Source organism: Canis lupus, chromosome 23 (genome assembly GCF_003254725.2).
Source record: "Canis lupus dingo isolate Sandy chromosome 23, ASM325472v2, whole genome shotgun sequence".
Lineage (NCBI taxonomy): Eukaryota > Metazoa > Chordata > Mammalia > Carnivora > Canidae > Canis > Canis lupus.
Genome location: NC_064265.1, coordinates 3,766,472 through 3,791,231, shown reverse-complemented (window position 1 = coordinate 3,791,231; position 24,760 = coordinate 3,766,472). Strand labels below are relative to the sequence as shown.

Sequence of the window (24,760 nt, the reverse complement as noted above, 5' to 3'; positions counted from 1 at the left end):
CCGCCTTCCTCCTTTCCTCTCGGCGGCGGGGCGCGATGGAGAGGGCGCGCGGGGCGGCGGGCGCGCTGCTGGTGCTGCTGTGCGCGGGCTGTGTGCCGCGCGGCGGGCGCGCCCAGTACGAGCGCTACAGCTTCCGCAGCTTCCCGCGGGACGAGCTGATGCCGCTCGAGTCGGCCTACCGCCACGCGCTGGACCAGTACGGCGGCGAGCGCTGGGCGGAGAGCGTGGGCTACCTGGAGATCAGCCTGCGGCTGCACCGCCTGCTCCGCGACAGCGAGGCCTTCTGCCACCGCAACTGCAGCGCGGTGCCCCCGGCCGAGCCCCAGCCCGAGCCCCAGCCCGAGCCCGAGCCCGAGCCCGCCGGCCTCGCCCGCTACCCCGAGCTGCGCCTCTTCCGGGGCCTGCTGCGCCGCGCGCACTGCCTCAAGCGCTGCAAGCAGGGCCTGCCCGCCTTCCGCCAGTCGCAGCCCAGCCGCGAAGTGCTGGCCGACTTCCAGCGCCGCGAGCCCTACAAGTTCCTGCAGTTCGCCTACTTCAAGGCAAGTCGGCCCGCCCCGCCCCGGCCCCGCCCCCGCCCCGCCCCGGACCGGGCCCCGCCCTCCGGGCCTGCGCCCCCGCCCCCTCCGTCCGGGGCGGCCTCGCACCGCCAGTCCCCATCCTGCCTGCCCCCAACTAGCCTTGTCAAAGACGCCTCCAAATCCTGTCCCCCCTCCTTCATCTTAAATAGGGATGAAAGTACTTTTATTCTGGGACAGAGAGGACGTTCGCGGAACTCCCAGGCACCCAACAAGGCCTGCTACGTTTTACCTGTTACTTGAAGCCAGACTCCTTAAAACTCCTTTTTCTCAAGGAAGTGGCGACTTTCAGTAGTAAGACGGGAAGAGGACCAGAGTTGCCGGCTAGCTCCGTCTAAGAGAAGGGGCCCGAGGCCGGGCCAGGGCGGGGCTCCTGGGAGCACACCCCCTGCCTGGAAGGGCCGGGCCGGGCACCGGGACTCCTCGGGGTTGGCGCTCTCCGCTCTCTCCTCTAGGATTTGACACGATTGTCTCTCTCCTTCCTTGTGGCTGCTTAAATTCTGTGACTGCTGGCTAAAAATAGCACAAATTGCAGTTCTTCATCCTTGGAGTCCTTTCTCCTGGGACCCGCAAGTTTTAAGAATGGGCTGAATTCCCTGTTAGTGGATGAAGTGACTTTAACTTGGCGGGTCTTCACCACGTCGTGCCAAGAAAGCCCTCTCAAAGTCCATTTTCTGTTTTATAACGATTTAAAAGGAATATACTGCATTTAGTTTAATGACTACAAAAATAGATTCATAAAAAAAAATTCATAGTATATTCCTGACTCTGGAGGTAGAAGTAGTTTTGTTTTTAAGCGTTTCTTTGAGTCTTGGGGCTGCAGGATCTGTGTTTCATATTTCTGAAACAGAGCCACCTCATGTTGCATTCATAAGAGCAATAAAATAGCACAAACCTCTAAGTAGGTGAAAAGCTGAGTTATTCCTGTGCTTACATTTTTATATAAAGTGTTGGCTTTGTGAATGTTTGTCCTGGCAATAAAAAAAAAATCTTAAAATAGAACCAGGGGATAAAATTAATAAGCTTTAGGACATTGAAAAAATGATGGCTGGCTCATAAAAGCACTATATTTTAGGCAAAAGAATGACTCATTTAATTTGTTGTGTAGCTTTTTGAGTCATATAATTAAGGGGGAAATGTTTTATTTTTAAAACTGGAGAATAGTAGAAGCTGATTTCTTTTATCTACAGATGAATTTGAAACAAGTGATATGGGGGGAGGGCAAGAGTATTTTCCTTTAATGCGACTAGAAGGTGAAGGTTTTCTCCTTCATTATGGTGTCTTCAAAGTTTAGGATGGTCACAGCTATTCTTCAAAACCTTTTATAGGTCTCATAACAATCACTTAAGTCAGTAAAACACCGTCTGTCTTGGTATTTTGAGATCTCTTAAAGGACAGGAAAGGTTAAGGATTTTTATTAGCAAGCCAGAATCTTCTCTTAGTTAGTCCAACTGAAAGTCACTGAAGAAGTGATCTTAGGTGATCTTAGGTGGTGTTACTGTATGTTTTTTTTTTTTTTTCCGATATTTCGATGTTTACATTTTCTCTTCCGATATTTCGATGTTTACATTTTCTTTTCTTTTTTAAAAAACACTTTATTTATTTATTCACAATAGCCACACAGAGAGAGGCAGAGACCTAGGCAGAGGGAGAAGCAGAGTCCTTGTGAGGAGCCAGATGCGGAACTTGATCCCTGGACCTGGGATCACACCCTGAGCCGAGCTCAGATGCTCAACCACTGAGCCACTCAGGCATCTGAAAGGTGGTTATTTACAAAGACTAGTTATGGTGGGTGTGACTCCCTACCCCTGGGCCAGAAAGAGCATGGAAGAGGACAGTTCCAGGAAACAGGAAGGAGGGAGACCTCACGAGGAGCTGTGACCGTTAGTCAAGGGGGCACTAGCAGCCCAAGGTGGCTGAAGGAAGGGAGGCAGAAGACTATGTAACCCAACTTTACCCCCTTGCTTCCCTTCAGGCTCCCACTGGGGCTTCTTACTTGTGAACCCCATCGGAAGCTGGAGAGCAACAGAGTGCAAGTCTTGATGGGCCATGGAAGTCACTGAGCCCTCAGCTGGAAGCACTGTGTTGAAATACAGGTTTATTTGAAGGACTGAGCATTCTTGTTTAGCAAAAATCGCAGCTCATCCTCCATTGAGTAGATCTCTTTCTTTGTTGTACTCAGGCGAATAATCTTCCTAAAGCCATTGCTGCCGCTCATACCTTTCTACTGAAGCATCCTGATGACGAAATGATGAAGAGAAATATGGCGTATTACAAGAGCTTGCCTGATGCTGAGGACTACATTAAGGACCTGGAAACCAAGTCATACGAGGTACATCTGGGTTTTTACATAGCAGGTAGTTGCAGTGTGAGTGGCTGAGAAAGCGGGTCTTGATGAACAGCTCTTGTCATCTTAGGCCAGTCTGGGAAGAGGTGAGGGGGCCTCACAGCTGAGCCAGAGACTTCACCTGCTTTTTGGTTCTTGGCCCTGTGCCTCAGCACCCACTCTGCTATGTCTGATCCCTGATCCTCCAGCCCTCCATAGATAGAGGCTCTGGAATCAATCACCAGTTTCTGGTGAGGAGCAGTTTTGGGAGGTGGGATCCCTTGGGTGGACAGGTGGGTGTGCGAGGAAACACGGTGCTCCAACAGCCCTGTTCAGATTTTCAGCCCTGTTCTCTATTTCACGCCTAGCACCAGTCTCTGTGGTCACTAGTGCCTACAAAAGCTAACAGGTGTGTAGTGTGCGTGAGGGGTGTGTCACTTCCCCGCCAGACCCTCTTCTGTGATAATTTGGCTTTCTGTCCTTCCAAAAGTTGTTGCAATGTCTTGTCTGTTGCTTGTTCCTTTTCTGTTCTCCTGTGAAAAGGATTTCTGCCTTTTTACCTTTTTCACTGAGGTTTTCACTGGCTTGGGAAGCGGAGCTGAGAGCCCAAGGTCAGTGTGCTGTGCCTAACTGCATGTGGCTAGCCCATTCTCTCCCTCCTTGGAGTCCTGCTGGCTGTGGTGGGGCTGCCCTCCCACGTGCCCACGGGTTCCTTCTCCATGTGTGGTTTTCTTCCAGCTGCCTGCAGTGGCTGCTCGTTTACCCAGCCTCTAGGCCAGTAGTTCAGTTAGCTGCTTTCCTTATTTCCAGGGGCTGCCACCTGCTCAGGAATTTTAGGGAGATCACCCTCTTTACCTGACCCCTGAAGCCTGGTGAAAAGTTCAGGTCTGAGGGGTGGTCCTTAGACACCCTCATTTTGGAGCAACTGAAAAAACAACTCCAAATGGAATGTGCCATATTATGTGCCATATTTCCAGTCCTGCCCTGGACCTTCCATGTTTTCAGGGTCGCGCGTGTACCCAAGATCTCTGCTTATTTCTTGTGACACCAAGCAGCTTCCTCAGCCTTAGTTATTTCTCTCTCTGATCCTGTCAACAATTAGCAGAAATTCTCTGAAGTTTCTACCACCTGGCACATGGCCACCCTCCCCAGGTAACTAGTACTGATGCACAGCATGCCTATTTTATACTTAACCGTTGGGGAAAGAGTATCTGCCACCTGCTCTCAAGCGTCTATCTTTTCTCTGCTTCAATTTTAAAAATCAGCTTTATTGAGGTGTAACTTATTTAAAATTTATCTACCAATTTTAAGTGTATAATTTAATGAGTTTGGTCAAGGCATGCAATTGTGTAACTTCCACCATAATAACAATATAGAATATTTATATCTCACCTAAAATGTTCCCTTAGGCCCCTTTCCAGTCAAGCCTGTGTCCCAAGCACTGACCTCTGGCAGCTACTTCCCTGGTTTCTGGCACTATGGTTTTTGTTTTTTCTTGATTTGAGTTTAATTTTATTATCAAGCATCTCCTACTTTTTGAATTAAATAAGAAGCGTACCATTGTACATAGGATAGAAAAAGCTAGATGTGTCAGTTTCCCGCTTGGTTTCATATTTAATGAAGTGTCAGTATGGTTTTCTTGGAACTAATGAGAGTGGAACTGCATGATGGTCTGGCTCTTTTTGGTTGGACGGCCTGCCTGCTCATGTGTGAGCTTCACCCGCTTCTCCGTGCTTTCCAGAGCCTGTTCATCCGAGCAGTGCGAGCCTACAATGGTGAGAACTGGAGGACGTCTGTCACTGACATGGAGCTGGCCCTTCCCGATTTCTTCAAAGCCTTTTACGAGTGTCTCGCAGCCTGCGAGGGCTCCAGGGAGATCAAGGACTTCAAGGACTTCTACCTTTCCATCGCAGGTTGGTGGCATGTTGTGTTCTACGCATACATGGGACAGCTGCCCTGGGGCACCTGCATGCCTTCCCAGTGGCTTGGGTGACCTCCCAGGAACTTTTGAGCTTCAGTGTGAGTGGCTGGCTGGGTAGGTAATACGTACCCTTGACTCAGTAGGGCCTTCTGGCAAAATACCTGAGTACCATGTTCAAGCACAGGCCTGGAAGGGGGATCTACCAGATCAGCCCTGCTCGGTTATAGGCTTTTGGAAAAATAAAAATGGGTTGAAGAGCAACCCATGTTCAAGAGAACATGACTCATGTTCTATAAATCGTTACTGGTTTCGCCACCCTGAAGGGTGCAGTCCAGTGGTGTGTAGTACTTGTACATTGGTGTACAGCCATCACCACCATTCATCTCCACCACTCATCACTGCATCTTCCCCAACAGACATTCTGTACCCACTGAACACCAGCTCCCCATTCTTCCCGCAGCCCCTGACAACCACCACTCAACTTTCCATCTCTGTGAATTGGATTATTCCAGGTACCTTGGATAAGTAGAATCCTATAGTATTTGTCCTCTTGTGACTGACTTTTTCACTTAGCATGACGTCCTCAAGCCTCACAAATGTTGTAGCAAATTGATTGTCCCTTAAATCTCTTTTCATCCATAGAATTAGATCTGTTTTTTCCCCTGGCTATTGAAAAAATTGGATCATTTGCACTGTAGAGATTCCTATAGTCTGGATTTTGCTGATTGTATCCCTTCGTCCTCTGTTCTCTGTGTTTCTTATAACTTGGTAGCTGAATGTAGAGGCTTGATCAAGCTCAGGTTTGATTTTCTTTCTTTGTGGAGGTTGGGGCACAGGACTACTTCCTAGTTGGTGCTCAGTTCTGGTGTCAAGAGGCACAGGATGTCTGGTCATCTCTTTCTCTGTAATGTCGGCAGCTGCTGGTGCTAATGCTGGACCTCACATGGCCCCTGTTAGCCAGTGTTCTGCTGCTGAGAGGTCCTTCCTTCTAGCATCCCTTCTTGCCTATGTCAGGAAGTACTCCTTACACTCAGACTAAAGGAGGGGTACATAAAGGGTGCTTAGCTGGAGCTGAAGTGTTTTGACTATAGATAAAAGGCAGTTATTAGAAAAGGTAACATTTATTATGCTCTAACTAGATGCCAGGCCCTGTCCTATGCTTTTTATGGGTATTATCTCAATTTTACCATCCTGTGAGAAAGGTACTAGCTTTCTCCCCATTTTACAGCTTGGAAAGTTGAAGCTTAGAGAGCTTAAGTACTATGCTGATAGTCCTCAGGGGGAAGGGCCGGGATTTGAAACCGGGCAGTCTTGACCGTAGGCTCTTCCCTCTCACCTCCAGTGAAATAGTCTCTCCTCATGGATTACATTGGACTTAATCTCATCTTTTCTTTTCTTTTCTTTTCTTTTCTTTTCTTTTCTTTTCTTTTCTTTTCTTTTCTTTTTTTTTTTCTTTTCTTTTCTTTTCTTTTCAAATAGGTAACATATATGCACATAGTGAAAGACACAAAAGGATATTCTGTAAAAAATAAGTCAAGGTCCTGACTTGAAGATAGATGGTACACATACATGAAGATACCTCAAGATGGATTCATTTATAGAAATGTGGGTGAAGTTGAACCCCCAGGGGGCAAAATGGTACCCTGGGGCTACTAGTAGCTGAATTATTATCTTTTCTAGGCTGAAGGGGAGGAAGGAGTTGCAGGCAGTTAGAAGGAAGTCTTACTTCTATCCACATCTCTTTTACCCATTCCACTCACCCCAAAGATAACCATTTTTATTAGCTTCTGGCTTATATACCTCTAAAAGTTTTTTTTTTTGACATAAAATAAGCAAAGATCACTTTATCTTTGATATGCTTAAGATATGTATCTATAGCTGTATTTTTATATGTAGATAGATAATTTAGGAATCTATTTAATTTAAAATTTTTATTTTAAAATAATTTTTTATTTTAATTTTTTAAAAAAGATTTTATTTATTTATTCATGAAAGACACACAGAGAGAGGCAGAGACACAGGCAGAGGAAGAAGCAGGCTCCATGCAGGGATTCAATCCCAGGACCCTGGGATCATGACCTGAGCCAAAGATGATGCTCAACCACTGAGTCACCCAAGTGCCCCTTAATTTTTAATTTTTAAATAATTCCAAATGTATAGAGAGGCAGCAAGAGTAGTATAAAACTCTTATAAACTCATTACCCAGATTCACCAATTTTTCACACTGATTGTGCCACATTTACATTATCATTCTCTCTGTAACTGTGTGTATGATTATTATTTTTATTTCAAAACCACTTGAGAGTATGTTGCATACATCATGACCCTTTACCCCATAATAGTTCAGTATATTTCCTAAGAATAATAATATTTTGTATAATAACTGTAACTATAATAGTTATTAAATTAAGCAACTTAATATTGATGTAATACTTTTATCCAGTCTATAGTTTATATTCTAGTTTTGCCAATTATTCCAATAATGTCCTCTAGCAACTTTTTCTTTCTTAGTACAGTCCAGTCCAATACCACGTTTCCTATTTATTTGTCATTTTTCTTTAGTGTTCTTTAATCTCGAACAGTTCCTTGGCCTTTGTTTTTATGCCATTGATTTTTTTTTATGCCATTGATATTTTTTTAGAATATAGGCCTGTCACTTTCTAGAATATTCCTCAATTTGGGTTTTTATTACATTCAGGTTGTGCATCTTTGGCTGGAACACTACAGAAGTATGCTTCTCAGGGTATCCAGATGTGCATGGTGTCTGTTTGCCCCTTACCAGTGATGTTAATTTTTAGGCATTTGGTTAAGGTAATTTCCAGTTTCTAGCTTCTCTGCAATACTGTTTTTCCTTTTGATATTAATAAATAATTTGTGAAGAGATACTTGAAGACTAGGACAATTTGCTGTTCATCAAACTCTATCTCCACTCCTTCCCATACTACCACACACATATTGATTTAGCATATATTGAAGATTCTTGCCTGATTTTTTTTCCCTATAAAGGTGTGTGTGTGTGTGTATATATATATATATATATATATATATATATATATAAAATATGTATTTATATAGTAAGACATAATATATGTCTATTTTTTCTGTATTTTTATGTTTGTTTCTTTCCTAGTAAATAGGTACCATACTTTATACACTGTTCTGTCTCTTGCTTTTTCCACTTAGCCATATATCCTAACTAGCACATAGAGATAGTCATTCTTTTTTATTGCTACTGAGTATTCCACTGAGGGGTGGGGAAAATGATGCAGCGCAGTTTATTCAACTCTTGGACATTTGGTTGGTGCCAGTCTTTTGCTATTACATGTAATACTGCAATCAGAAACTTTAGGCTTTTTTTTTTTTTTTTTAACTCAGTGGGGAGGTATGTTTTCAAAGTGGGATTGATATATAACATAAGTGGGATTGATTGTTCAAAGAGTAAATGTCTCTGTAAATTATTTAGTATTTTATTTTATTTAAGATTTTATTTATTTATTCTTGAGAGACAGAGAGAGAGGCAGAGACACAAGCAGAGGGAGAAGCAGGCTCCATGCTGGGAGCCTGACATGGACTCGATCCTGGGTCCCCAGGATCACACCCTGGGCCAAAGGTGGCACTAAACCGCTGAGCCACCTGGACTGCCCTATTTAGTATTTTAAATTACCATTTTGTATTCCTAGCAAAAATGTGTGAGAGTGCCTGTCCTCTACAGTTTTGCTGACAAAATGTATACCATCGTCTTGGAGCCTTTTGCTGTGAGCTGCATGAAGGGAGAAAAGGCAGGGGGCCAAGGATCATATGGGAGGATTTTAGGGACCAATCCCCAAAGTGGTAGAAGTAGCATTCATCTGTTGTTGCAGTCCACGTTTCATTGGCACAAATAGTTATATGGCGTCAGCCCCACTGCAAGGGAGGCTGGGAACTGAATGAAGCCTTTGACATCTTTCTCTATTTTGATATTTAGGCCTACCTATTCTCTTTTCAAGGTTGTACAGATTCTATTGTTTGTATGTACCATAATTGATTAATCAATATCCTGTTGATGGGCATTTAGGCTATTTCCAACTCTGTTTGGTGTTGCAAACAGTGCTCATGTGTGCCTGTGTCTAGAGAAAATTTCCTAGAAGTGCCAGAGGATATGTGCATTTTAACGTTTGATGCATTTTGCCAAATTGCTATCTAAAAAAAGTGTTCCTGTTTTGCTTCTTCCAACAGAATATGAGAGTATAAGTTTCACCATTTTCTTCTTAACACTGACTGTTATCAAATTTTAAAAATTTTGCTGATTTAAGTGGCAGGTGGTAGCTACACTTGTGGTGAGCATGGCATAACATATATACTCATGGAATCACTATGTTTTACACCTGAAACTAATGCAACGTGTGTGTCAAGCTACTTCAACAAAACAGGTTTTTTTTGTCTTTTTTTTTTTTTTTTTTTTGCCAACTTAGCAGTTTAACATATTTTAAGTGGGATTGTGTTTCTTAATCACAAATGAGGTTTAACATCTTTTCACAATGTTTATTAGCCATTTTTACTGTTTCTTTTCTTTGTCCATCTTTATAATGGGTGTCTGTCTTTTTCTTACTGAATTTCAGTAACTTTGTATATTAAGGATTTTAGTCCTTTTATCATAAGAGTTGCAATATTTTACCTTTATCATCTTTGCCTTTTACCTGGATCATTGAGGGGGGCAGTAGTAGTATAAGAAACTAATCAATGCACTGCTCTGAAAATTTGTGTGTATTGTTTCAGATCATTATGTAGAAGTCCTGGAATGCAAAATACAGTGTGAAAAGAACCTCACCCCAGTTATAGGAGGCTATCCAGTGGAGAAATTCGTGGCTACCATGTATCATTATTTGCAGTTTGCTTATTATAAATGTAAGTAATTATCTTCTACAACATCTTGGGCAAGATCCTTAATCCTCGTAAGGCTCAGCTTCCCATCTGTAAAAAATAGGGATAATAACTCTTACCTCTGGTTGTTGAGAGAATCTGTCAAGGTTGTTTTGATAGCCCTCGTGCTGTGCTTTGCACAAAAAGGCAGCAAGGCCTGGTGATTCAGGGCACGAACCCTGGAGCCGGACTGCCTGGGTTTAAATTTCATCTTCATCACTTACTAACTGCTCCGTGCCTCAGTTTCCTCATCTGTAAATTAGACATAATTGTACTAACCTCATGAAATTGTCATGAGGATGAAGTGAGTTGATATGTGGGGAATGCTTAGGGTATTCATACCCCAGTACATGGCATTATCTCCTCCCTATCATTAGCCTTACCATCCAGACTGAGTTTTATTCCATTTGGTCCTCCTTGGACCTGAAATTCGAGTTAATGGATCAGAACATTCCAAGGAGTCAAAGGGAAACAAATGTTAAGAGAGAAAGTCATTCAGAGTTCAGACTTCAGAGTATATCTCTTTGCCTTTTCCTTCTCTTCCTATAAGTGACATTGCCAAGTGCCACTCGTCTGAGTGGCAGGTGCCTCAGTGCAGTGGTGAGTGCAGGAGGATCCTTCCCACTCAGGAGTGGGTGGTCCTGGGGATTCAGGGATGTGTAGTTGGGAGTGACTGGTTGACCTTGGCACCCACAGCCCTCCTTCCCCACTGTGGCTGTTTTGTTATGTGTTGAGTCCAACCTCTTACAATAGCCACCTGCCTTTTCCTCTCACCTCCCCTCTTCAGGATACACTGAAAGATTTGCCTGCTGAAGGTTAAAAAAGGGACAAAAAAGAAAAAATATTTTTTCTTCTCTATGTATATATTTTTATTTATTTAAAAAATTTTATTTATTTATTCAGTCATGAGAGACTGAGAGAGGCAGAGACATAGGCAGAGGGAGAAGCAGGCTCACCATGGGGAGTCTGATGTGGGACTTGATCCAAGGACCCTGAGATCTTGACCTGAGCCAAAGGCAGACACTCAACCACTGAGCCCCCCAGGTGCCCCTATATATATAATTTTAAATTTTGCTAATCAGGATTGTTTCTGAGAAGGCTCTGTAGCAGTCACTTACACCAGAGCTTAATGAGTGAAGGAACTTGCCTCTTTCAGCAGTGAATCTGTTATTGCAACAGTCTGAACCTCACCTAAGGATGCAATGAGATATCCTGCAATGAGATCAACAGGAGGGAGAGGTGTGTCTTCAACAGATGTCCTTCCTCTTGCACAGAGGGCAGGGGTGAATTTTTGTTTGCCACTGTAATCCTGGCACCAACTCTTAGGTAAAAGATTATTGAGCATAGAAGACAAGAAGCCTTCTCCTCCTCCAACTCCTCCTCCTCCTACTTCTTTTTTTTTTTTTTGAGACAGAGAGGGAGTGAGCTGGGAGCTGGGTAGAGGGGCAGAGGAAGAGAGATACTCCCAAGCAGGCTCCATGCTGAGGCTCCTCTTCCTGTAAGTGACATTGCCAAGTGCCACTTGTTAATAAGCATGGAGCCTGACAGGGGGCTCAATCCTATCACCCCAAGATCATAACCTGAGCTAAAATCAAGAGTCAGATCCCCAGCGACTGAGCCACCTAGGTGCCCCAAGTCTTATTCTATACAATCTAGGAACACCCTTTCACATGAGACACACTAAGCTCATAGAGGGTCCCCAGCAAGTATTGATTTGGCTGCATTCTAGTGTCAAGGGGACAGGTCTCACTAGCAGTGTTTTTGCTTTTGAAGAGCCCTCCTTTTTATTTTTTACGTATGTATGTATGTATGTATTTTTATTGGAGTTCAATTTGCAAACATATACCATAACACCCAGTGCTCATCCCATCAAGTGCCCCCCTCAGTGCCCATCACCCAGTCACCCCCACCCCCCCGCCCACCTCCCTTTCTACCACCCCTTGTTTGTTTCCCAGAGTTAGGAGTCTCTCATGTTCTGTCTCCCTCTCTGATATTTCCCACTCATTTTCTCTCCTTTCCCCTTTATTCCCTTTCACTATTTTTTATATTCCTCAAATGAATGAGAACATATAATGTTTGTCCTTCTCCGACTGACTTATTTCACTCAGCATAATACCCTCCAGTTCCATCCCTGTCGAAGCAAATGATGGGTATTTGTCCTTTCTAATGGCTGAGGAATATTCCATTGTATACACAGACCACATCTTCTTTATCCATTCATCTTTCGATGGACACCAAGGCTCCTTCCACGGTTTGGCTGTTGTGGACATTGCTGCTAGAAACATCGGGGTGCAGGTGTCCCGGCGTTTCACTGCATCTGTATCTTTGGGGTAAATCCCCAGCAGTGCAATTGCTGGGTCGTAGAGCCCTCTTTTTTAGTATTAGTGATTGATTAGTGCTTTCTTTCAAAAAGACTTGTAGTACAAGCTTGTTACAGCAAACATTTCAGAGATATACAGAGAAACATCCAAAGCAAACCACCCATTTGCATCCCTCCCTTCCCCCAAATCCCAGTATTAACTATTTGCTTACATTCAGCCACACTTGGAAGAACCCTGTTTTAATGAGAATTACGGAAATTATGTACATTTAACAAACTTAATTCTGGAAATTCAAAAGTATACATTAGAGAGATGGTATAATAAATTGTAGTATGCCCAAACCGAACTTCAACTTTTATCAACACTTTGCCAATCTTGGATTCACATTTTAGAAGTTTTCTGTTGGGGCACCTGGGTGACTTAGTTGGTTAAGCATCTGCTTTTGGCTCAGGTCATGATCCCAGGGTCTTGGGATTGGGCTCCCTTCGGGGCTCCCTACTCGGTGAGGAGCCGGCTTCTCCCTTTTCCTCTGCCTTTCCACACCTCTCGCTTGTGCTCTGTTTCCTGCTCTCTCCACCTCCCTCTTTCAAATAAATAAAATCTCTAAGAAAAATTAAGTTTTCTGTGGATGAAAACATAAGCTAGTGTTGTTGTTGTTTTGAGTAAGCGGATGTTTTTATCTCATTTTCACGAAAACCTGTGTTGGCACCTTCCTGAGCTAGGCCCCGTGTTGGACTCTGAAACTTGGGGAAGAATCCATCAGGTGTTCTAGCCTTCTGAACTGCTTCTGTGTGCTCAAAGCCAGAACACTGGGAGTTTAGAGGTGTTTCAGATACTTCCAGGCTCTGGCAGCTTACTGGTCCTTGGAATCCTCACATACTCTGAAAATCGCCCTGCATATGGAGACTGTGGCAATGACTTAACACCAGTAGACCAAAACCTCTAGCTCTGCTGCCTGCTTCGCAGAAAATCTTTGCTTTCTGGGTTTTTAGGTAAACAGTATGAGTAATATTTACTTCTTGAAATTAGCTTCCTGCAAGTTGGGCCTGTTGTGAACTCTGTCTAGATTATCTACCACACTGAATTTTTTGAGGGCGAGGGCAGATGTTATTTATACTTGAACCCCAGCCTCATTGGCCTTGAAATAAGTACTTCCCCCTGCCTTGTAGACCTTGTGAATAACATGTGTCCTTAAGTGCTCGTTTTAAGATTGTGGTTACAGCAGACACCCACTGGGTGGCACAATGTATTCATGCCCACATTTTGGTCACCCTGGCCAACCAGACCTTTAGCAAAGGTAGTGGTTTGTAAATTGGAGTGTCCTATGCCAGCATATATACAGGGGCTTGTGGTTTATCACCTCTTTCCCCTTGCCCACTCCACCCCCAAAACAAATCCCAACCCCTGCAGATCCCCTATGCTGGAAGTGCCGCCATAGATGGGGCAACTCTAAGGAAGGATGCTACAAGTGGGAACCCCAGTTTCCAGGAGATGGCAACACCAAGTGACTTCAGATTTCTTCCAGCCCAGAAGGCCCACCATCTTTTAGGTCTTCTAGGTTTAGTTAGCTTTAGGCAGGCTGCCTGGATCTGGGGATTGTGGTGTCATCCAGGGGGGACCCAGGACATCCTCCCTACCTCCTTACCTCCCTACCTCCCTCAGCCCCAGGACAGTCCAGGCCTTGAGACCCAGTCTTCCCAGCTCAGGTCAGCGGAGCCTCAAGTAGAATATAGCAGACAATTCTGCAAAGGCATCTGCCCAATGAGGAACTTCTATGTTTCAAAACTGCTCCCGGGCTGCCGTGGAGACCCAGCCTGTGACCGGCTCACCCAGGCAGGCTTCTGGTGCATCACAGGCTTTCCCAACCAGGGGTGTGGAGAAGAGGCTTGCCCATGGATATTTCCTTTAGGAAGCTGTGTTGGCGATGGGAATTTCAGGGCACGGTTTGCTGATTCCTGTTCTCTTTTCTCCCCGGCCTCAGTGAACGACCTGAAGAACGCAGCCCCCTGTGCGGTCAGCTACCTGCTCTTTGACCACAATGACAAGGTCATGCAGCAGAACCTGGTGTATTACCAGTACCACAGGGACAAGTGGAGCCTCTCGGACGAGCATTTCCAGCCCAGACCAGTAGGTGCCTGGGCGCTGGGCATCATGTTTGTGGGCCTCCTCTTCATTCTCACTTTCAGGGGACTGTTTGGAATGCATGAAAGGAAATCCTTTTTTCTTTTCTGGGTTTTTGTTGTTTTTTGTTTTGTTTTTGTCTTTTAATATTTTACTGCTCTGTTCTGATTCCCAAATCAGTAAAAACTGCAAATTTCAAACATTACAAAAATGTTTTGCTAACAAAGTGAAATTCCTTCGAAATCCCAAACCTTTTCTTTACCCCTTGCCTTATAGCTATGTATTTGCTCATATATACAGCATGTATTTATTTATCTATATATCAGCATGTACAGAAACAGGGTCATACTTTACCTGCTGTTGTGCACCTTGCTTGTCTTCTCAACAATTCATCATGAACGTTTTTCATGTCACACTCATACACCTGCTTGTTTTTTAACACTCCAAGGTAGATTCGTTTATGGATGGGCCATCAGTTAATTCACTTGATGGACAAGCTCAGCTTTTCATGTGTTGTCACAGAATTCAGGGATTATGTATTACTTTTTTTTTTTTTTTAAGATTTTATTTATCTATTCATGAGAGATACAGAGAGGCAGAGACAAAGGCAGAGGGAGAAGCAGGCTCCACGCAGAGAGCCCAACATGGTACTCGATCCCGGGACTCCAGGATCACGCCCTGGGCCAAAGGCAGGGGCTAAACCGCTGAGCCACCCAGGGATCCCTATGTATTACTTTTAAAAGACCTTTTCTAATTAGTCTTTGCCCTTAACTTGTATTTTCTTTCTATTTTTTTTTTAAGATTTTATTTATTTATTCATGAGAGATACAGAGAGAGGCAGAGACATAGGCAGAGGGAGAAGCAGTCTCCCTGCAGGGAGCCTGATGCAGGACTCGATCCTAGGACCCTGGGATCATGACCTGAGCCAAAGGCAGATGCTCAGTCACTGAGCCACCCAGGCGTCCCTTAACTTGTATTTTCATTGGGATTTTTTATATGCTGCCCTAGTTTGCCATATATAGGTTTTCCTTCATACCTCATTCCCCTGCCAACACACACACACAATCTCTCTCTCTCTCTCTCTCTCTCTCTCTCTCCCTCTCTGTCTCTTTGTGTCTCACTCTTTCACTCACTTGGGGCTGGCCACTCTTTTTTAATTGAGATATGATCCACAGAGAGTAAAATTCATGCCTTTAAAATGTACAATTTATTGTTTCCAGTAGATTGACAGAGTTGTACAATCATGACCACCATCCAATTTTAAACATTTGCATCACCCCCTAAAGAAATCCATACCCTGTTTCCCCCTCCTCCCAGTTCTGACATCAAAGGGTTGGTCATAGAAACTGTTCTGTTTTTGTCTGAACAGGAAGCAGTTCAGTTCTTTAACGTGACTACACTCCAGAAAGAGTTGTATGACTTTGCTAAGGAAAATATAATGGATGATGATGAGGTAAGTTTTCATGTTTAGCACACGTCTGGCTAAGAGAAAATATTACTCACATCTTTGCAGAAATCACCTGAAGGCCAAGTCATCCCTGAAACAGAAGGGGACTTTGAGAAATACGGTTTCTGTAGGCATTTTAAGAAAAATCAGAGCACTGGCAGGGGGACACAGCTTTCTTTTTTTTTTTTTAATAATAAATTTATTTTTTATTGGTGTTCAATTTGCCAACATACAGAATAACACCCAGTGCTCATCCTGTCAAGTGCCCCCCCTCAGTGCCCGTCACCCATTCACCCCCACCCCCCCGCCCTCCTCCCCTTCCACCACCCCTAGTTCGTTTCCCAGAGTTAGGAGTCTTTATGTTCTGCCTCCCTTTCTGATATTTCCTACCCATTTCTTCTCCCTTCCCTTCTATTCCCTTTCACTATTATTTATATTCCCCAAATGAATGAGACCATATAATGCTTGTCCTTCTCCGATTGACTTATTTCACTCAGCATAATACCCTCCAGTTCCATCCACGTTGAAGCAAATGGTGGGTATTTGTCATTTCTAATGGCTGAGTAATATTCCATTGTATACATAGACCACATCTTCTTTATCCATTCATCTTTCGATGGACACCGAGGCTCCTTCCACAGTTTGGCTATTGTGGCCATTGCTGCTAGAAACATCGGGGTGCAGGTGTCCCGGCGTTTCATTGCATCTGTATCTTTGGGGTAAATCCCCAACAGTGCAATTGCTGGGTCATAGGGCAGGTCTATTTTTAACTCTTTGAGGAACCTCCACACAGTTTTTCCAGAGTGGCTGCACCAGTTCACATTCCCACCAACAGTGTAAGAGGGTTCCCTTTTCTCCGCATCCTCTCCAACATTTGTGGTTTCCTGCTTTGTTAATTTTCCCCATTCTCACTGGTGTGAGGTGGGATCTCATTGTGGTTTGGATTTGTATTTCCCTGATGGCAAGTGATGCAGAGCATTTTCTCATGTGCTTGTGGGCCATGTCTATGTCTTCCTCTGTGAGATTTCTCTTCATGTCTTTTGCCCATTTCATGATTGGATTGTTTGTTTCTTTGGTGTTGAGTTTAATAAGTTCCTTATAGATCTTGGAAACTAGCCCTTTATCTGATACGTCATTTGCAAATACCTTCTCCCATTCTGTAGGTTGTCTTTTCGTTTTGTTGACTGTATCCTTTGCTGTGCAGAAGCTTCTTATCTTGATGAAGTCCCAATAGTTCATTTTTGCTTTTGTTTCTTTTGCCTTCGTGGATGTATCTTGCAAGAAGTTACTGTGGCCGAGTTCAAAAAGGGTGTTGCCTGTGTTCTCCTCTAGGATTTTGATGGAATCTTGTCTCACATTTAGATCTTTCATCCATTTTGAGTTTATCTTTGTGTATGGTGAAAGAGACTGGTCTAGTTTCATTCTTCTGCACGTGGATGTCCAATTTTCCCAGCACCATCTATTGAAGAGACTGTCTTCCTTCCAGTGGATAGTCTTTCCTCCTTTATCGAATATTAGTTGACCATAAAGTTGAGGGTCCACTTCTGGGTTCTCTATTCTGTTCCATTGATCTATGTGTCTGTTTTTGTGCCAGTTCCACACTGTCTTGATGACCACAGCTTTGTAGTACAGCCTGAAATCTGGCATTGTGATGCCCCCAGATATGGTTTTCTTTTTTAAAATTCCCCTGGCTATTCGGGGTCTTTTCTGATTCCACACAAATCTTAAAATAATTTGTTCTAACTCTCTGAAGAAAGTCCATGGTATTTTGATAGGGATTGCATTAAACGGGGACACAGCTTTCTAGGAAACCCAGGTCATTAGCACCACATTTCCTGACAATATAGAGGAACCCATCATAGAAGTCATCCAGTGATCATTTTTTAACTTTATAAAGTCATAATGGATTTTCAATGACTCAGTGCCCTGAAAACACTTGGAAAGCCTCATTCATCCCAGGTTTTCTGGGATATTATTATCAATCTCTTTTTTTCTTTTTCTTTTTGTAAATTCGGTCCTTGCTCAGTCATTTTATCATTGTTTGAGATTGCTTGAAATTCCTGATTCCTACTCAGCTGTCTCTCTTTTTTTTTTTTTAAGTTTTTATTTAAGTAATCTCTACAGCCAGTGTGGGGCTTGATCTCATGACCCTGAGTCCAGTCACATGCTCCTCTTACTGAGCCAGCCGGGCTCCCCTCAGCTGATTCCTTTTCTGACAAAGACTCCACTGCTGTTGGAGCAGTCATTTTGGGGTGGGGCAGCCTAGTCACAGGATAGTCCTTCTTACGGGTAGTATTTAGAGAGATGTGTTTGAAACAAACCAGAACCTGCTTCCTAAGGCAGCTAGGGACTTGCCAGCTTTTAGAGCTTGTTCTGACCTGACCCCTTACTTCATAGATGAAGGGCCTGGGGGACAGGAAAGTTCTATGAGCTGCTAGACCAGACTTAGAGGCCCTGAGACTCCAGGTTTTCTCTTTCACTGCCCTGCTTTTTGGTGAAGGACTTCTAAATAAGATATTATCTTGGAAAAAAAAAAAAAAGATATTATCTTGGAATTTGTTTTCCATGCTCAAATCTGCATGGGGTGGACTCATCACTAGCATGTGCTAAATTTCCCAGGGCTTTGGTTTTCTGCCTATAAAATGGAACTAATAATGTTGACCTCACTGGGTTGGGGAAATGAAGTACCATGTTGCATGTGGAAGTGCTTTATAGACTAAGAAGGGGTCATTGTGCTCATGAGTCTTAGGTTGTGTTAAGAAGCAGAGCCTGAGATAAAGTCACAAGGATGCTGCAAAGGAAGGAGTGCTGGCTACATACAAGTTTGGCTGCTCTCATTTGGAAAGTAGAGAAAAATGTATTTAAAAAAAGGAAGAGTTGAGTTCCTAATAATCCAGAGCAAGCCACTATTGCTATTTTGGTATACATACTTCCAATGTTTCCTGTACATCTTCCAAAATGTATTCATAATAAACCCATCTGTAATAGATACCATGGCTATTCCACTTAATATGGTAATATGAGAAAGTACCCTTGTTATGTTTTTCTAGAACAGATTTATTGAAATATTATTCACACACCATAAATTCTCCTTTTTAAAGTACACAATATAGTGGATTTTAGTATACTCACAAGTTGTGCATCCATCACTTCTAATTTTAGGGCATTTTTATCACCCCCAAAAGAAATTGCAAACCTGTTAGTAGTCATTCCCCATTCCTTCTTCTCTGCCAACCTCTCCCTCACTTCTGTCCCCACCCCCTGGCAACTACTAATCTACTTTCTGTCTCTGGATTTGTCTGTTCTGGGCATTTCATATAAGTGGAATCTTATGCTAAGTGGTTTTCTATGACTAGCTTCTTTCACTGAGCATAATGTTTCCAGGTTCAACTATGTTGTAATATATGTTATGTTACATGTAAAATTCCCTTTTATTGCTGAATAATATTCCACTGTACATATATATCACATTTTGTTTACCTGCTCCTCTGTTGATGGACATTTGTACTGGGTTATTTCCACTTTTTTGACTACTTTGAATAATGATGCTATATGAACATTTGTGTACATGTTTTTGTTTGGACAGAAGTTTTTAATTCTCTTAAATACCAAGAGAGTATATATGTGGAAATGGTCATACAGTAGCTCTGCAGTTAACTTTTTGGGGAATTCCAGACTGTTTTCCAAACTGGCTGCACCATTTTGCATTCCCACAGTGATGTATGAAATTTCCAACTTGCCATATCTTTGTCTGCACTCATTGGTGTTTGTCTTTTTTATTTTAGCCATTCTAGTAGATGTGAAGTAGTATTTCATTGCAGTTTTGATTTTCATTTCCCTAATGACCAATGATGTCGAGTATTTTTTCATATGTTTAATAGCCATTTGTATATCATCTTTGGAGAGATGTCTAGTCTATTCAAATTCTTTATCCAGTTTTTTAAATTGGGTTTCTTGTCTTTATTGTTGAAGTGTAAGAGTTCCTTATGTATTCTGGTTATAAGTCCTCTGGCAGATATATGAATTGCAAATGTTTTCTTGCAATCTGTGGGTTGTCTTTTCATTTTCTTAATGGTGTCTTGAAGCATAGGAGTTTTAAATTTTGATGAGATCCAATGTATCTTTTTTTTTCTTTTTTGTTTGTGTTTTTGGTATCAATATCTAAGAAACTATCACTTACTCCAAGATCATGAAAATTTACTCCTACTTTTTAAGATTTCTATAATTTTAAGACTTTTTTTAAAAAGATTTTTTTTTTTGTTTGAGAGGGAGAGTGCACAAGCAAGGGAAAGGTAGAAGGAGAGAGAAGCAGACTCCCTGCTGAGCAAAGAGCGTGATGTAGGGCTCCATCCCAGGATCCTGGCATCATGACCTGAGCCAAAGGTAGATGCTTAACCAGCTGAGCCACCCAGGTGCCCCAATTTTAAGACTTTAGATCTACAATCTATTTTGACTTAATTTTACATATGATGTGAGGTAGAGGTTCAGTTTCATTCTTTTATATATTGATATCCAATTTCCCAGCACCATTTGTTGAAAAGATTTTCTTTTCCATTGAATTGTCTTGGCACTCTGTAGGAAATCAATTGACCATAAATGCGAGGGTTCATATCTAGACACTGAATTCTAACCCATTGATCCAGATTTCTATCCTGACGCCAGTACCACACTGTCTTGAATACTGTAGCTTTGTACTACATCTTGAAATTGAAAGTGCGAGTCTTCTAACTTCATTCTTCTTCTAGATTATTTTGGCTATTCTGGATCCCTTGCATTTCCATATAAACAATAGGATCAGTTTGCCAATTTCTACAAAAGGCTGCTGGGTTTTTTATAGGAATTGTGCTAAATCTGAAGATCCTTTAGATAGTATTGACATCTTAACAGTATTAAGTCTTCTGATCCATTAACATGGGATATCTTTCTATTTCTTTAGGTTTTCTGTAATTTCCTTCAATAATGTTTTCTTAAATTTCATTATTCTTGATGCTGTTGCAAATGGAATTTTTTCATTTTTATTATTCAATTGTTCATTGCTAGAATATAGAAATACAATGGATTCTGTATATTGATATTGTAATTCTGCAAATTTGTTGAACTTGTTTATTCTAACAGTTGTTTGGGTATATGTGTATGTGTGTGTGAGTATGTGTGTCTATTGCTTAGGAGTTTCTATATGCAAGATCATGTTATTTATGAATAGAGGTGATTTTACTTCTCTTCCAATCTGGATGACATTTTTTTTTTCTAATTGCCCTGACTAAAACCTCCAGTAAAATGTCAAATAGAAATAGATAGACATTCTTGTTTTGTTCCCAATCTTGTTCAATTTTGTGTTAGCATTAAGAGTGATGCTAGCTGTGGAGTTTTTTTGTAGATGACCTTCGTCAAGTTGAGAAAGTTCCCCTTCTATTCCTAGTTTGTCAAATATTTTTATCATGAAGTGGTGTTGAATTTTGTCATTTGCTTTCTTCTGCATCTATTGAGAAGATTGTGTAGTTTTTGTTAACCTTGTTTGTTAATGTTTATTATAAAAATTATTTTTTAATGATTCCATGGTAGGGATCTTTTAAAGTAAAGTTTTTTGTTTTTATAGGTTTTTAGGTTGTTTCCAATTTTTTGCTTTCACAAATAACATCACTGTGACTAAATTGGTTACCTTTTTTCTGGTCATTTCCTTAGAATAAATTCCCGTGGGTGGAATTCCTGGGTCTAAGACTATCAACATTTTTTTAAAAGATTTTATTTATTTATTGATGAGATACAGAGAGAGAGAGAGAGAGAGAAAGAGAGAGAGAGAGGCAGAGACGCAGGAGGAGGGAGAAACAGGCTCCATGCAGGGAGCCCGATATGGGACTCAATCCCAGATCTCCAGGATCACTCCCCAGGCCGAAGACGGCACTAAACCGCTGAGGGACCCAGGCTGCCCAAACTATCAACATTTTGAAGGCTTTTGATGTACAAAGACAATATGTTTAGAAAAAATCATAGATATTATTACAAGAGAACTTTTACTTATTTGGTAAGGCTTTGTCATGTCACAGATGAGGAAATAAATTCAGAAAGGTAGAGTGACTTGCTCAAAGTTAGCTAGTTAGTAATTATCCATTGAACACAGGCTTATTCTTGGCTTTTGTATTCTTGGACTTGACACTGTCAAGATAAAAAAAGGAGCCTGTTGGAAGTCGTGGAAGTAGTTAACTTATTAATCAAAGCTCTAAAATTGTGAAAGAATTAATCCATCTCTAAAGAACAAGCTATTTTCTTTCCTATATAATATCAAATTATGGCAAGTAATTATTTGAAACAAAGTATAATCAATATAATAAAGTTCTTAGTTTAATCTTTAAAATTTCCAAAGGACAAAATACTACATTGAAACAAAACAATATGATTTAGCTACTGAAGTTAGGGGCATTCTCCATCATTATCTTTCTGGGGTTGCAATGTGTTCTTAGAGCTCCTGAAAGTTTGCACAGTGATTAAAAATTTTGCAGATGGGATCCCTGGGTGGCGCAGCGGTTTGGCTCCTGCCTTTGGCCCAGGGCGCGATCCTGGAGACCCGGGATCGAATCCCACATCAGGCTCCCAGTGCATGGAGCCTGCTTCTCCCTCTGCCTATGTCTCTGCCTCTCTCTCTCTGTGACTATCATAAATAAATAAAAAATTTAAAAAAAAATAAAATAAAAAATAAGTAAAATGGAAAACCTTTAAAAAAAATTTTGCAGATGCTTATTATGATTTCAGAAACTTATGAAACAGACTGAAATAGATGCTTCAAGTTTTAGGTTCTGATGGTTTTCTTAGGGAAGGTCTGAAAAAATAGATTTAATTTGCAGGATTGATTTATTGAGGGAGTGCTGTCAGGTAGGACAGAAGTGAGGTTCAAGGGAAGGAGCCATGAATATATATGGTCTCAGCTGGAGTCAAGCTTAGCCTGATCCCATGGGACCTCTGGAGCATGAATTGTACCACAGAGCTCTGTGTGCATTTTGTAGGCAGCCTATCATTCTCTCCTTGGTTGTTGGCAGCCTAGAGAAGTTGGTGTGTAAACTTCCTGGTGGGGCTGCTCCTTTTGGTTAAGGTCAATTGTCCACAGAAGGGGCAGCTATCAGCCATCAGCAATTAACACCCCCAGCATCTGGGGGTAGATCTGAGAAGGTAGATCTGAGCTAGGCTGTCAGTGCCTCCACTATAACAGGCCACAGAGGGGATTATGTTTCTTTCCTCTGTATCACCTTGGGTACCTATTAGTGTGCTAAGAGCAAACAATACCATCATCCATGTCACAGCAGCCACATAGTAGGAAACAGTAACTCTGGGAACAGCTGTCATGGCCATACGTATAATCCCTTTACTGTATTTTCCTTTTGGAGTCCCGAAAGCAAGTGAAGAACATTGTTTTTTCAATCAGTAATCTTCCACTTACATAATCTCAGGGATGACATGATAGAATTATTTGATGAAAATAATAAGCCACCCCCTCTTTACATCTCATGTACTTGGGAGATTTCCCAACTATTCTCAGATGCTGAGATTTTATAACAGGAAGCATGTTAAAATATCAAAAAGAGCAAATAGACTCTTGGACTGTGATGGCGACCTCTGTGAAGGAAGCCAAGCTTTAGCAGGGGGCTGATTACTATCAGTGGGGCTGACCCTCATGGGAGTGTGACTTGGCCTCCTTGGTGATTCACTGATTTTTGGCAGTAAAGAGAATGGGTGTCATCAGGTGGGCCCAGCTGTGTTGTGAGAGAAAAGTCAATACAAAGAAGGAAATCAGAAAGTGTGTTGAATTATTTCAGGTTGAGGCTTAAGTCTGATTGCAGAAGGAGGGAGCAGGTGGGCTCCGGGTCCTGACAGTGGGCAAGTGGGTCCCACTCTACCCAAGAAAATGTCTTGTAAAGGGAGTACCTGCTTGAGCCACACTAGCACTATGCACATATACTATCAATCATTCTTCCTTTCACAGATTTCCCACGTTCTGCGTGCTAGGTCCTCAGGAAGAAAAGCAGCTTAGGTCTTGGTCCTTGAAAATCTCATGGTCTACTGATCAAGGCAGAAAGGGAACAGATAGAGTGTTCTTGTGGAATAACTGCTAAGGGGTGGGCGATGCCAGAAAAGGGGGCACTAAAAAGGTCTTTCAGAGGGTGGCTGGATTGCCCCCTTCCCTCAGGCCATCTGTGGGGGTTCCTGAGCACTTGACTCCATATTCACATGGAGTGGAAACCAGGTCCCTCCCAGGGGTGAGTCAGGTCCTCTGGGCCCAAGCGCAGTGGGGGGCAGCCCATTCAGGCAGTTGGCAGTGGCGCCTTAGAGATAGTCTCTGCTTACTAGCACTCTCAAAGTCAGCCCACTTAACAGAAGTGTCCTGTTGTCTCTTACAGGGAGAGGTTCTGGAATATGTGGATGATCTCTTGGAGCTGGAGGAGACTGGCTAGTCCACAGCAAAGATGTGTCCCTTGATGTTCAGGAGACCCAGATTGTTCGTCTTCCTTTCCCCAGCACCCCACGTGGTTGATACCTCAAAGCATTCTATTTACTCTGTGAAGTGAAAGAGAAGCCTCATCTCTTACTACATCCAATAAGGGGTGAGCCTGCCTTCTCCGTGACTACACCTGCCTCCCCATGGTCTTCCCATGTTCACACCTGCCTTCTCCTCATTCACACCTGCCTTTCTCACCATTTTGGCTGGAAGGACAGATTTCCATTTTTCCCCCCAGAAAATCACTATCATTTTTTTAATAAGAAAAATACTCCTAAAATTAGCTCTTCCAGATTTTAGACCCCATTATCCCCATGCCCTGATCCAAGAAAAACTGTGGAAAACAAAGGCCAAACTTCTCCACACCTTACGACAGCCTATATGTGGTCTGACCTGCACCATTTCTGGCACCCACTGAAAGACCTCTGTCTTTCAAGTGTCTGTCTTACCCCTCCAAGTTGGGTAGATAGTGCAGACTACAGAAATATGGATTTTTGCCCAGCACTTCTACATCTCCAAAGTCTTAAAATGGTTGGTCGGTCCCCCTTGGGGACAATTGTCAGTTACAAGTCTCAGAGTTGGGAATGGAAGAAAGCAGAGGGAGTCTAGTTTCATTCATTTTTCAATAAATATTTATTGAGTACCTACTACTCACTGGAAATACC

At 42.4% G+C, this 24,760-nt stretch overlaps 1 protein-coding gene across 1 annotated transcript; it reads left to right on the top strand.

The window, feature by feature from the left end:
* LOC112668805 (cartilage associated protein) lies at positions 1-24,745 on the top strand. Its single transcript, XM_025461418.3, has 7 exons — positions 1-539; positions 2,758-2,907; positions 4,643-4,814; positions 9,578-9,706; positions 14,024-14,169; positions 15,533-15,616; positions 23,998-24,745. The coding sequence occupies exons 1-7, from the start codon at positions 36-38 to the stop codon at positions 24,049-24,051; spliced, it is 1,239 nt and encodes a 412-aa protein (XP_025317203.1). The 5' UTR covers positions 1-35; the 3' UTR covers positions 24,052-24,745.
* Positions 24,746-24,760: the final 15 nt, after the last annotated feature.

Excerpts from the sequence above, each read along its gene's own strand:
- LOC112668805 (XM_025461418.3), top strand. The coding sequence starts at position 36 with ATGGAGAGGGCGCGCGGGGCGGCGGGCGCGCTGCTGGTGCTGCTGTGC. Across the intron at positions 14,170-15,532 it reads AGCATTTCCAGCCCAGACCA|GAAGCAGTTCAGTTCTTTAA; the intron begins GTAGGTGCCTGG and ends TTGTCTGAACAG. Across the intron at positions 15,617-23,997 it reads ATATAATGGATGATGATGAG|GGAGAGGTTCTGGAATATGT; the intron begins GTAAGTTTTCAT and ends TGTCTCTTACAG.